We start from the raw sequence: 12,975 nt of genomic DNA, 5'->3' as shown, positions 1-12,975 counted from the left end.
CCATGTATAATTGTCTGTGAACCCATTCAGCTAAAAACAAGGTTCCTAGATATCAAAAGAATAAGGCTTGTAGTCTCCAACAGGAGGAGTGGGAAACCTGCTTGTTTTTGAGGTGGAACTTGTAAAGTCTAATGAAGATATTATAGACATGGCTGCCTGCATTGGGAAGGACCAGACAATGGTCAGGAGATCCTGCCTAATGGAGCTTCCCTCAGATCCAGTTTCTTTGATGGGAGCACCAGCAAGTGGGGGGAAAAAAATGACAGTTTCTTGCATAAAGCTGTGGAGCTTTTCCAGAACCTGGTTGATTTGTCTGGAGGAGATGAACCCTTGGCAGGGTCTCCATCACTGGGCAGTTCTTAACAACACACAGGATGAAATCCTGGCCCCTGTGAAGTTGGTGGAAGTTTTGCCATTAATTTCTGTGAGGCCACGATTTCACCCTGGGAGTCAAAAGTACATGCATGCTTTCAGAGACAGAGTGGCTGATTAAATCCATCTGGTGCACGGTTCTTTTATCAATCATTGATAAAATAGTGCCTTTTAAATATAAACTTTGTTTGAGCTTAACCACAAAATTCAAATATGTCCTTTTACAAGACTTAAAAGCATAATTCGTCTGCTTTTTGTCTGAAGTAACAGAAATCATGAAAAAAATTAGCACACACCCACACCCATCCTCTCCAGACCCCTGTAGTATTCGATGTGCTACAAAAATGAGTAATTAAAGCTTAGAAAAGCCAGTTAAAATATTTCTAAATTATACATAAAACTTTATCCTTTAAGAATGCCATCCCAAGCTACATTCCTCCTCCTTTAATTCCTGAGCAGTTGAGCTAGGGAGGTTCATCTGGATTTCGGCAGGGACTGTGCTTCCAAGTGACCCAGCACGGCCCCCCCGCGAGCTCAGGACAGGTACAGACCCCCGGGATGTGGCCGAGACCCGGCACGGGGCTGGATGCGAAGGAGGGCAGAGGGGGCTGTGGGATGGCAGAGGGGCTGGAGGGTGGCAGAGGGGGCTGTGGGATGGAGAGGGTGGAGGGTGAGAGGGGTGGGGTGGGGTGGAGAGGGGCTGGGTGAGGGGGGGCAGGGGGTGCGGGAGGGCAGAGGGGGCTGCAGGACGCGCCCCCGGCCGGTCTGTGTGACCTGCCGCGGGCAGGGCGCGATGCGGAGCCCGCCCTGGTGCTGTCCCCGCCGTGCGCATCCCTGTCCCGGCTGTGAGCAGCGCGGGGCGGAGGGAGAGGCCCGGCCCCCGGCCGGCCCAGCCCGGACACCCTCCCGGCCCCCCCGCCCGGCGGGACCGTCCCGCTGCCGCCCCGCCCGCCGCAGCTCCCGCCGCTGAATTTGCTCCGGTCCCTTAATTGTTTCGCTCTCACCGAGAACTTTGTTTACAGTCCCTTGTGCGGCGAGCTGCATCCCCTCTTATGCTGCCTGCGGGCTGGTGGCCGCCGCAGTCCCGCCCGGCGGCCGGGAGGTAAGGCACGGCTCGGCTTCGCTAGGCACGGCTCGCTATGGCACACTGGCCCGTGCTATGGCACACTGGCCCGTGCTATGGCACACTAGCCAATGCTATGGCACACTGGCCCGTGCTATGGCACACTGGCCCAGGCTGTGGCATGGACTGGCACGGCTCAGCTCGCTGGTAGCCCCGGAGTCACATGCCCCGTTGCCGCACCCCCGCCGGCTCCGGTGCCCGCGGAGCTCCGGCTCCCGTGCCCGCAGGGCTCCGGCTCCCGTGCCCGTGGAGCTCCGGCTCCCGTGCCCGCGGGGCTCCCGTGGGGCTCCGGCTCCCGTGCCCGGCTCCCCGGGGCGGCCCGGCTGCTCGGGCTCCGCTCCGGCACAGGGCTGTCCCCGCTTCCAGCGGTCGGGGGGCTCGGCAGCCGGAGCCGCTCCCGGTGCGGGTCGGTGTCTCCCGGTACCGCAGGGCTCTGCGGGCACAGGGCTTTCCCCGCCTGCTCGCCTCTCTGCTCTCTTGCAGAGGTGCTCGGGGACAGCAGGATTTTAGCCCAGGTGTGCGTGTGGCGTGCAGCAGGCGCGTTTGAAAGTTTTGCGACTGGCACATAACAGAGTTGGGTTGTGGAAGGGTTGGATTGGCTCCAATCCTACACCCCGGCTATGTCGGGAAAACGAAAAAGGTGCGAGAGTTTAAATCTGTTCATGATTTTACTTAAAAACTTGGTGGGATAAACGTACTGCATCCTGAGGCAGCTGGTTTGGAGGCAGTGTATTCTTCTGCTGCCTCTGTAGCTCAGGGCACGGTCCTGGTTCTGGTTGTGTATTTCCTGGAGTGTTCACCTGGGGCAGAGCTGCGGAATTGTGTTGAGGATTACTGTAGTCTGTTGAATTCTGAATGAACTCAGGCTCTCCTCTCGGGACAGAGGGACTCCTTAAGCTATTTTCCGTAGTCACTTTAATGCATAGCCATAGTGTGAAGTGTGAGCATTATGATTTGTTGGGATTTTACATAAGCAAAAAAGGGTGCCTGGAGCGTTGTGTAAGATAGAGAGAATCTGGTCCAGAGCTTGAAGGCAGAAAACTCAAATGTGTCCCACTGGTTATAAGTAAATTATGAAAAAGAGGAAAGGGTTGTAGTAGCTCTTTGCCCTTGCACAGAGATACTCCATATGTAGGAAGCCTCCTGAGAGCACCACATTGAAATGATTGAGAGTTAAAATGCTGGAAGCTTCATGTAGAGATTTCATGTGTTTCTGCTCCTCAGTTTTGTGGTGAGAGGGGAAAGGAGAAGGGAAGAAATTTCAACTCTAAGAAGTTGCTCTGTCAGATTTTTTTATAAAGACATTAATTTAAAATAAAAATATCTAAACTGTGTGCAGTCTGGGATAAATACAAATAAATAACTGACAAGCAAATAATTCTTTTCAAGCAAGATGCTGGCAGAGTGGCTTAGGGGGCACACTTGTGCTGGGAAGAGCTTTCAAACAAATGTAACCTTGCTGTAACCCAAGTAGAAGTTGACTTTAAGCACATTTCAGAGTTCTGCATTTGTTTTAATGAAACTAGATTATTTATCTGAGTTCAGGGGTTTTTTTCCTGCATTCCCTCCAAATTTTTCAGAAAGTTAAACTAATTGCTAGGTCCTGTGGAAAAGAATATAATCAATGAGATAAACAAGTAGACTTCCTTATTATTAGCTAACTTCAATAATCAGCTAAATATACTTTGGCAATGTCACAGGCTTATTCCAAGGATCTTCTGGAGAACAGCAGCAGTTTGTGCCTGTAAATGTTTGTGTTTGTGAAATGTTAGCAGGGTCTAAATGACTTAAAACCAGAAAAACCCTTAAAGTTTAATGTTATACAAACTTATTCTCTTAAATTTACTCTCATCCCTACTTAGGACTCCTGCTTTCATGTTGAAATCATCTTCCATGATCATGCGCTTCTAGAAAGGGTGTCAAATAAGATTAGCAACATAAATCTGCTGCTTTGTGAGTTTTACCCAGCTGCCTGGTGACTTCACAGCTGTTTCTGCAGTTGATAACAATTTCCATTGCTCTGCTCTCTGCAGAGTCACTGCCCTGCTGCAGAGTCCTCCTTGTCCCTCTTGGAATTATGAATCTTGTTTTTAAAAATCCAGGAACAGAAGTGAACAACAGTAAATACAATGGACTTGTGTTTATTACAGAGAGTTCTTGAACTGTGTAAATCTGCCTTTTTTTATTCTGAGTTTTTGGGATTATATTACTTCGGTTTTCTTATAGTGGAAGAGATCTAACAGCTTTTTTTAGTGGTGTGTTGTCACAGTCAGTTCACAGCTAGGAAATCTGAGGAGCAGGGAGATGGAGTGATTTGGTCAAAGAAATTGGACTCATAGAAGAGACAAACTCCCATGCATTCTGAATCATTATTCACACAGGTGAAGTGAGCAATAGAAATTAAGTTAAATAAGATTTTTATCTACAGTATTTCTTCTGCATTGCCTTCTCCTGCCTGGCTCTTTCTGGGGGACTTGACTGGGTTATGATACACACTACTGGGACGTCACAGCATCAAAGGAAAATGTTACATTGGGCCAGAAATGGGTGGCTGCGTCCAAGAAAAGAGGCAGAGGCCACTAGGAGAGCCAGAGGGAGAACATCTGCTGCTTTGGTTAGGTTAGGAGCAGGAGTCAGCCCACAGCAGAAGCTTTACACTCAAGACTTTTATTCTTAAGAAGCTGATAAATATCCAACAACTTTTCTTGTAGGAAACTTCTGTGCTAGAATATTGTCACCTCCAGTTCATCATTCAGCAATATCTGACACTTCAAAGACTCGAGCAGCTCTTTCTGCCTTGAATTGTCACACAAGACATCTTCAGCACTCTTTGACCATGGATTTCTCCTGGATCTGGTAGGTGTGCATGCTGATGGATTTCATGTCTTTTTGATAAATCTAAATTTACCCTTATTAGTGGCTAAAATTTTTCTCTCCCCTTTACCCAGGGTTAGCCACAGATTGCCACAGAAGCACATTCTTCCTCCAACTCAAAGCAGCTCCTTAAGATAGTACTTGTGGTATGATTAGTGAGAGGATGCTGGTGTTGCTGGGTATCTTTGCCTAAATTTCTTACCCTGAAACTTGAACCAAATCACCTGTTGGCTTAAGTCAGAAGTGACTTTGCTGGCAATGAGGATCCAGTGCCCTTTTTTCTAGGGCTAGATACCTTTGCTCACACTTCAAATAGGTTCTGTTGTTTATTTAATTTAATAGTAGAGGGTTCTTTATTTGTTTTATATGAATGCCTGCCTTCTTGCATCCTATTCCAGAAAAAACTGTGCTCCTCAGAAATCAAGGGATATTTTGCCATTTACTTAATTGTTATAGATTAGAATATTTTTTTTATTCCTGTTAAATTTGACTGTAAAAATATATCTCCTTTCTTCACAAATCTCTGTACAGGAGGTCTAGGAGAATTTAATGCTCATTGAAGATGCAGCTGAAGCAGAGGGACAAGGACTTTAGAGACAGGAGTAAATACATTTTGATTAAAGGTTAATTTTTTTCAGAATAATAATGCTTATTATGGGCTTTTTCAAGTTATTCAGCAGTTTCCCTAATTCAGTGACTGTTAGAGTACTTGGACTTTTGAATACTTATTGCAGTGTATTTGAGCCAATAGACCTTTTATATGCAAAATATAAAAATTTTTTCTCCCTAAAATTTGATAATAAAATGTTATATTAATTGAATGGTAAGATCAAAACAGGGTGACATATGGGGACCACTTTCTTATGTTATGCTGAACTTCTGTAATGTTTTATGGATAAGTAATGCAGCAACATAATGGCACCAGTGTACGTCTCTCTGCTGTGTCAATCATTATTGAAAATACAAAACTTAGGCTCAGATCCACATGGGAACAGATTAATGACACTCGAGAGCAAACCCATGGCTTTCCTGGGCTCTTTCTGTCTGATTTAAAAGGCATTTAACCATGCATTATGATTCAAAGAGCAGAACTACCGAACCTAGGAGAATTTAGGATATCTAAGGTGTCAGCACAAATAGAACATTTGCTTTGTCTGATAAGCACTGAGCAAATCCCTTTCCTGCCCTTGTAAATACTGAGTACTCTCACAGAAACAGGCAGAATCATTGAATGCTCATGGTTAGAAGGGACTTCGGAGGTCATATGGTCTGACCCCCCTATTGCTCAGCACCTAGGCAATGCTGACTCTGCAGATGGCTTTGGATTATCTCAAGGGTAGGCTCCCAAACTTCACTAGATTCCAGTGCTCAGTTACCCTCACAGTATAAAAGCTTTCCTGATGATCAGTGTGTTTCAGTGTGTGCCTGATGCCCCTTGGGCTGTCACTGTGTGTGCTTGGGTGTGTTGTGTGTGCCCAGCAAGGACAGGCTCCTCTGGCAGGGCTGAGCCCACAGGCAGCTCTGCACAGCAGATACAACAGGGAGCTGAGCACTCTTCCCAGAGCAGCAGAACAAAAGCTTTAGCAGCCAGATCTGGGCATTTCTTCTCTCTTGAGGGTTCAAGGGGACTTCGTATGCAAACATTCTATATCCAGCATTTAGCCTGTTTGTGCTTGTGTTTTTTTAAAAAGAGTGAAATCCTCTTTCTTGTAAAACCCACAGTCAGTTACAGGAGGTACTGAGATATAAAACCAAGGGCTCTCCACAATGAGCAAATATATCTTAGCAACAAGGGTGGAGTGGTGGGAAAGGAAAAGGAGAATACTAGTATCTGGCAATTAACTTCCTAGTCACAGATGTGAAGGTGATAAAAGTGATAAAAGCATTACTGCATTGCCAACGCTCTTCCTTGTTCTCTGAGCTGCATATCATGCTGCTCATGAGAGCAACAGCGGCACAGCCCACACCAGAGTGCTGGAGGAGTCCTGGGAGCTGCTCACAGCAGGACAGCCAGTGGTTCCCAGTGGCTCCCCAGTGGCTCCCCAGTGTCCCAGTCTCTGGAGTGTGTGTTAGGGTGCACTGAGCTGGGTCCAGGACAGCACATCTGTGGCAGCCTCGGTGTTGGCAGAGCTCACTGCAGGCCCCAGAGTCACCCCACATCACCAGAGCCCCAGAGACAAGGCTGAGCTCTGGAATGGTGGAGAGCTATGAGCTCCTCTTGCTCTGAGCAGGTGGGCTCTGATTATTCCCTGGGCCCAGAGCCAGAAGGTATTTGTGTCCTGTGCAGATGCAGTCAAACTGAGCATGCCATCAGGACTGACGGTGTGTTTACGGTCTGGAAACAGGAGGAAAACAACCTGCTGTATATGAGATGAGTGAATATGATGGTAAATCTACCTCCCACAGTAACAGAGTTGTAATTTCATGGATTTATAAGAGACTTGTTGCTTTTGCTTGGAGCCAGTGTAAATGGCAAGCTGTCAGTCTGGCATTGATATTGCTGTAACTGGAGGTTCACCAGCCTTGAGCTGAGCCGAGTGCAGGAATCTGTTTACATCCCCACTCCCCACACATCTACACCTTGTTGTGACCATTTGAATTTTTTCCCTAAGTAGCACTTGCACTGAGAAAGAGCTCACTATTCATCCTGGTTTTTGTTGGGCTAGTACTTGACCATGTTACTGTGATGTGCAGTGGAGCAAATCTGTGTAATATATTGTGTGTAGGTGTATAAAGAAATTGTGTGAAAAGTGTGTGAGCAAAAATCAAAACAGTGTGTGAACTTCACCGTGTTGTGAGAAAATGTAATGCCATTGAAATCTAAATTATGTCCAGAAATGCTGACTTTAGGATGTAACTTAATGTAGGATTTGGCCTACAACACTTTAATGCTGATGCCTGTCTTGGTTCTGTGACTCTGTTATTTCCAGAATTTACATACATATTGTTGACTACTACTAAAAGTTATTCAGATCCTTCACAATCAGTCGTGTCACTGTTGATCTTGTGCATAAATCCTTGTGGGGTCTGAATGTCTGGTTGTTTGTGATCCCAAGAGGATACTTCTGTGTCCCCATTTGTCTTATACATAATTGGTAATTATTGGTCGAACTCCTGCTCTTCTCTCCACAGTGCAGCAGGAGCTCAGCAGAGCCTGCTCTAGCCTAAGAACAGGCTGAGTTCAAGACAGTCAAGATGACAAACGAGCCTATCAAAGAGATCCTGGGCACCCCAAAGCACCCTGATTCTGTACCCACAGAGAAGAGTAACAACAATGACTGTGTGATAACCACCATTCCTCTGGTCAGTGAGTGCCAGCTGACGGCAGCCACGGGGGGAGCGGAGCTCTCCTGCTACCGCTGCACCATTCCCTTCGGCGTGGTCATCCTCATCGCCGGCACCGTGGTCACTGCTGTGGCGTACATCTTCAACTCCCATGGATCCATCATCTCCGTCTTTGGCCTGGTCCTCCTGTCCTCAGGACTTGTTCTGCTGGCTTCCAGCGCCGTGTGCTGGAAGATCAGGCAGCACAAGAAGAAAGCAAAGAGGCGGGAGAGCCAGACAGCGCTCGTGGCAAACCAGAGAACCTTGTTTGGCTAAAGGCAGCCAGGAGAAGGCTGGACAGAAGGCAGAACCTTTGTAAGTCAACTTGGCTATTTATCAGTAGGAGAGATTGCAGGTTTTAATTTAACTGTGGAAACAAACTGAAATGAAAATGGAATGGATTAAGAAATACTTGTAACAACTCTGCAAGTGCTCTCAATATATTTCTTACTGCAGACTTGGTAGTGATTCTTTACAAGACAGAGGAAAACCCATTTTTCCTTCACAGAAAACTGTGTCACACAACTGCAACCATCCTAACTGCGTTCTCCAACATGCTGATCGTGTTGGAAAGGGAATGTGTGGGAACTGAGAAAATAATTTGAATTGACTTGAAATGCCAGAAGTCTCCTTAAAACACTGACATTTGACCAAGGGAGAAGTCATAGCATTTGAAGTGACTACAAGCTTATGGCCTGAGTATCTGGGACTTAAACTGTAGCTGAAATAAAAAAAAAAGCAATAAGAACACATTGCAATTTTCTCAATAAGCTGATTCTTATATTTTATGTAACTTCCCCCTCCCAATACCTGTGGTACTTTCCCCCTTTTTTAAACCAACTAATATTGATTTTGTTTCAGTATTGAATAGAAATCAGTAGAAATGTGTAATTATGTTGTTTAACCTAAATAACAAGGTATGATCATAGCTTAAAACATGAGACCTTTTTTTGTAAATTAACTGGTCAGGTTTAGCACTTTTGATTATTTTGCTATAAAATTAAAAAATAAATGTCATTAAAATAATATCCAGTGCTGTTGGACCTTTAGAAAATATTTCTTTATTGCTATCAAGATAGCTTGTATCTTCAACTATGACTACTTTATATTTCTGTTTTTGTAGAACAACCCCTGTGACAATAACTGTGAACACATGTACTGCTGATCTCTTACAAAAACCTGTGCAGCCTGTGGACTTTGGTTTGATAGTCCAACCCTCTGCAGCTTGATTAACAGCTCTGTTATTGAAAAATCATAGCAGACAGTTCTGCAGACACTCACTGTCACAGTCAGTTTGAGACATAACTATTAATAATAACTTGTGGAAGCAAAGCTATGTGTAGTGTTTGCTGACTGAGCTTTGGGATTACAAATCTTCATGAAAAGCAGGTGCCAGGTGTCTCCCACTTGTGGCTGAGGTGTTGATTCTGTAACTCTTGTGTTGTAGAGGTCTTCCATCTTTTCTCAGTTAATGCATTATTAAGAGGCTTGTCCCAAATTGAAGCAAACCAGAACATGATTTCTCCTTCTTGAAGGACAAGTGGTGCTGAGCTGAGTCAGAGGTTTCTACCCTGGTATGTATGAGAAGGCAGAGGGGCTGCATGGAGCCCTCTTTCTATTTTTTCTCTCTGTTATTTTCCCCCTTACTTTCTCCAGACTCAAACGGGCTGGGTGTGATTTTTTGCTTTACACTACCAAGGTGAGACAGGCCTGTGTCTTCTCTTTGCCCTCAGAGCCTCTGGCAGCCAGGACAGTTGTGGTGATGCTGCTGCAGAGCCCACCTGCCAGAGGTACTGCAGGGCGTTCCTTCCGCAGCTCATCCTGGATCCCTACACTTCTCCTGCTGAAACCACCAGGAATTCTAGCTTAGGTGGCACTATTTCCTCTGCCCTCCATGGATTAAGCTTGTTACATCTATAACTTATCCCTGGATTTGCAAGCTGCACCTTGTGTTTTAAATAGAGCGAGCTATATGTGCAGGAGGGGATGTTTGGGGTCAGTATTTGCGTTGCCACACTCCATGGTTACCAGACGCTATAATAAAATCACTTGCATCAGAGGAAAGCTGACAACACATTTTAGCACTTCCATAGCCCTCACTTAATCATGGCAGGAAGCTTTCCTGCTGCTAGGAGAACATGTTGCGTCACCAGAACATCTGACACCGGTGTCTAGTGTCAATCACTTTGCTTAAGGTCATTAAAAATATTAGGGTGTCCCCTTACGATGTACAGGTTTTGCATGAGTGACAATTCATGGGAAATGCATAGCATGATAAATAATGGAACAGGTGGACTAAAGTGGTGTCTTTCCTGTTTAAAATGAGAGAAGTGATTGACATCAGCAAAGCAGGATAATCTAAATAGAGCTGTTCATCTTTTTCCCTCCCTGGGAACACAATAGTTTTTCTGACTCCTTCTCTCCCCTCCCCATTTCTTTTTTTGTCGGTGGAATTTTGGGGACTGCTGGAGAGAGAACTGCAGGGGCTGCAGAGATGCAGTGATTTCCACTAAGTGTGTGGCAGCTTGGCTCCATGGTTCCTAGGCTGAGCCCAGAGCAGGAGCTGCCCACTGCCCTCTCCTGAAGTCTTTCCCACACCTGGGTCCTCCTTTGGCCGTCACTGTGATACAGCTGAGCTTGCTGCGAAAGGAAGGTAGAGGTGCAAAGTGAGGCTCAGCTCCAAGTCAAAAAAGAAAAGCCAAACTCAGTGGAATGGAGATGATGGGGGTTTTGGAGCAGTTTTTTTTCAGGAAGGGTAAATTGCTCTGCTACTACTAGACATGACTTCCCTTTCCTTATCTCTGCTGTCTTGGACTTTTGCAGTGCATAGGCAAGGACACAGCAGAGTTCCTGGATCACCCTCTGCCTTGCTAATTGTGAGCACCTGGGCATTACCCAGCCTGTGTGCAGGGACAGACACATTGCAGTGACCCTGGCACAGCAAAGCTTCAGGCACACTGTGGTCTCCTGAGTACCCCCTAACTGGACAGGCTGGGAGGCCTCTGGGTGAGAGGGGCTGCTGTGTCCTTTAGAGATAGGTACATGCACAAGCATCTTCATCCCAAGAAGCAAATGAAAGGCTGTGCACAAAGGCAGGCTTGTTTGTCCCTCATTCAGAGGAGCAAAACAGTAATTTTATGTGGGAGAATCCCAGCACCCGATCCTGGTGTCCTGCAAGAGCAAAGCAGAGGTTGTGAGCAGTTCAGGCAGAGATTTTTAGGCTGTTGAAGGTGTTTTCAAAGGTTTCATCACTAGGTGTTCACATGGCCTTAGGAACTGACTTTTCCCCCATGATTTATTTGCATTGATTTTGGGCCAGTCTGAAGCAGTAGGAGCATCTTTTCTGACTGACCAGCAATGACATCCTACCCATGTCTCACAGTCTATGCTTTTTTCTTCTTGCAAATCTATTTATTTTAGATATTTTCATTATTATCCTCTCTCTCTCTCTCTCCCCACACCCAGGAACAACACATCCTTTTCAACCCTTAAAGCCCAACCAAAATTTCTGCTTCAAATTTTGAGCCCCATGACCTAATCTGGATTGATTTGGAGTTTCATGCCTGGGTGCTGCAGCGCACCAAGTCTTTGATGCAAAGCCAGCTGGAACTCCATGATTGCTGCTTGGTGTTTCTCATGGGAATCTGAGAAGCAGAAGGATGCAACCCTGTGGAGATCAAAGTGACTTTCCAGCTCAGAAACACCTTCCCTTCTGGTGTGAAAAGGCTTTGAATGCCACAAATGGTGTTTCAGTTCTGGGAGAGGCTGGCTGGGAGCTGGTGCAAATTTTATTGTCACAATTGCTTGTCTATCCCTTCCTGAAAGCCCTGGCAGCACTGCACAAGCAAAACTGCCTTCACAAGGATAGAAAATTATCTAATAGAGGAATTGCGCTGGTGCTCCGGGCAAATGTTACAGTGATCTCAAATAATAATTGCAAACCCTAAGCACAGGAAATTGTGTCTGTAACTACACCCTGTATTGCTATTGTACACAAAGACAGTTATAGCCTGGGACAGTATTTTAAAATAATAATCAGATTGGTATGACAATGCTTAGATTTTGTTCAAGTCAAAACGCCCGATTTACAATTCCCCAGTCATTTCATGTGTTGCGTTTTGTACATGACTCTGGCTCTAATACCATAATTTTCCAGGTTAAAAAAAAAAAAAAGGAGAGAGAAAGAGAGAAAGAAAGGTTAGTTTCATGGACTTGTGTCAAGAATTAGGTTTCTCTGCCATGGACACTTGGGAGAGCTCCTGTTACCAAACACCAAATGTGCAGTGTTACTGCAGCTCCAGAGAACAGGAACCAGCTCGGAGTGAGGAACGAGGAGAGGCCTGAGAGGCTCATCAGCATCCGGAAGAGTCAGGCCAGGAACAAACCCTCTGGAATATCCCATGTTCCTGCCTCAGCTTTGCTTATCCAGAGTCAAACCCAGGGTTACTGCTCCTTTGATATCTGAGGTGGAAGTTGGTGCATATTATTAGCAGGTTTCACCTAATTTGTTTTTATAATGGGCTGCAAAATAAGAAGAGCAGAACAATATTGGCAGCCATAATTTTGCATAGCTATTACCAGTACCTCTAAGCATTGACAGATATAATTTTGCTTTTATATTTCCAATACCTTTGTTACCTCTAGCTTGTATGACATTTTAGCTATATCAATGTAAATATTATCCAGCCATGAAGGGCTTTTATATATTGAAGTACATTACCTATCAAGAACTGCACTGTATGATGTGAAAACTATGAATTCTGGCGGAAATCTGTGTGTAGACTAAATCTTACAGGCTAAACCATGTGGGAGAAAAATAGTCTTAAACTGCAAAATCAAATTGAATTTTTGGCTTTTATTCAGGTTGTTGATGTCACTATTAACATGACACAGGACCTAATCCTTCCTCTTGTGAGCAGCCAGTTGGAGTCCTATTGTCCTGACTCTGTGCATCCTAAAATTTGCATTTGTAGCAAACATGGCAAATTTAAAAAACACTTCTTTTGCATTGATTGCCTTTCCTCTTAACTCTTCTTCTGTGCTTTCTATACTAATATCAAAATTACTACATTTTAAAAACAGAAAAAGAGGAAAGAAAGAGAAGAACATACAGCTGCAGATGTTGGACACTGCATAGAGTAATGGAAGGATAGTAAATGTGCCTTGTTGATGGAGACTTTTAAAAATATGTAAAATATGTTCTGATACATCCTGGACTTTATCCTCAGTTTCATTCTTATAAAATATTTTAAGTCCCCAGGTCAACATTGGTCTTAGATCCT

At 45.0% G+C, this 12,975-nt stretch overlaps 1 protein-coding gene across 2 annotated transcripts; it reads left to right on the top strand.

Moving 5' to 3' along the window:
• Nucleotides 1-1,310: 1,310 nt before the first annotated feature.
• Nucleotides 1,311-8,849, top strand: TMEM100 (transmembrane protein 100). Of its 2 annotated transcripts, none has more exons than XM_030962073.1 (3): nucleotides 1,311-1,474; nucleotides 4,207-4,351; nucleotides 7,502-8,849. In XM_030962073.1, exon 3 carries the CDS (start codon nucleotides 7,565-7,567, stop codon nucleotides 7,967-7,969), a length of 405 nt encoding a protein of 134 aa, XP_030817933.1. In that variant the 5' UTR covers nucleotides 1,311-1,474; nucleotides 4,207-4,351; nucleotides 7,502-7,564; the 3' UTR covers nucleotides 7,970-8,849. The 2 variants fall into 2 exon arrangements, with proteins under 2 accessions (XP_030817933.1, XP_030817934.1); XM_030962074.1 differs by lacking the exon at nucleotides 1,311-1,474 and adding an exon at nucleotides 3,597-3,615.
• The last annotated feature ends 4,126 nt before the right edge of the window (nucleotides 8,850-12,975 follow it).

Source organism: Camarhynchus parvulus, chromosome 18 (assembly GCF_901933205.1).
Source record: "Camarhynchus parvulus chromosome 18, STF_HiC, whole genome shotgun sequence".
NCBI classification, from domain to species: domain Eukaryota; kingdom Metazoa; phylum Chordata; class Aves; order Passeriformes; family Thraupidae; genus Camarhynchus; species Camarhynchus parvulus.
This window is presented reverse-complemented; position numbering and strand designations above follow the sequence as displayed.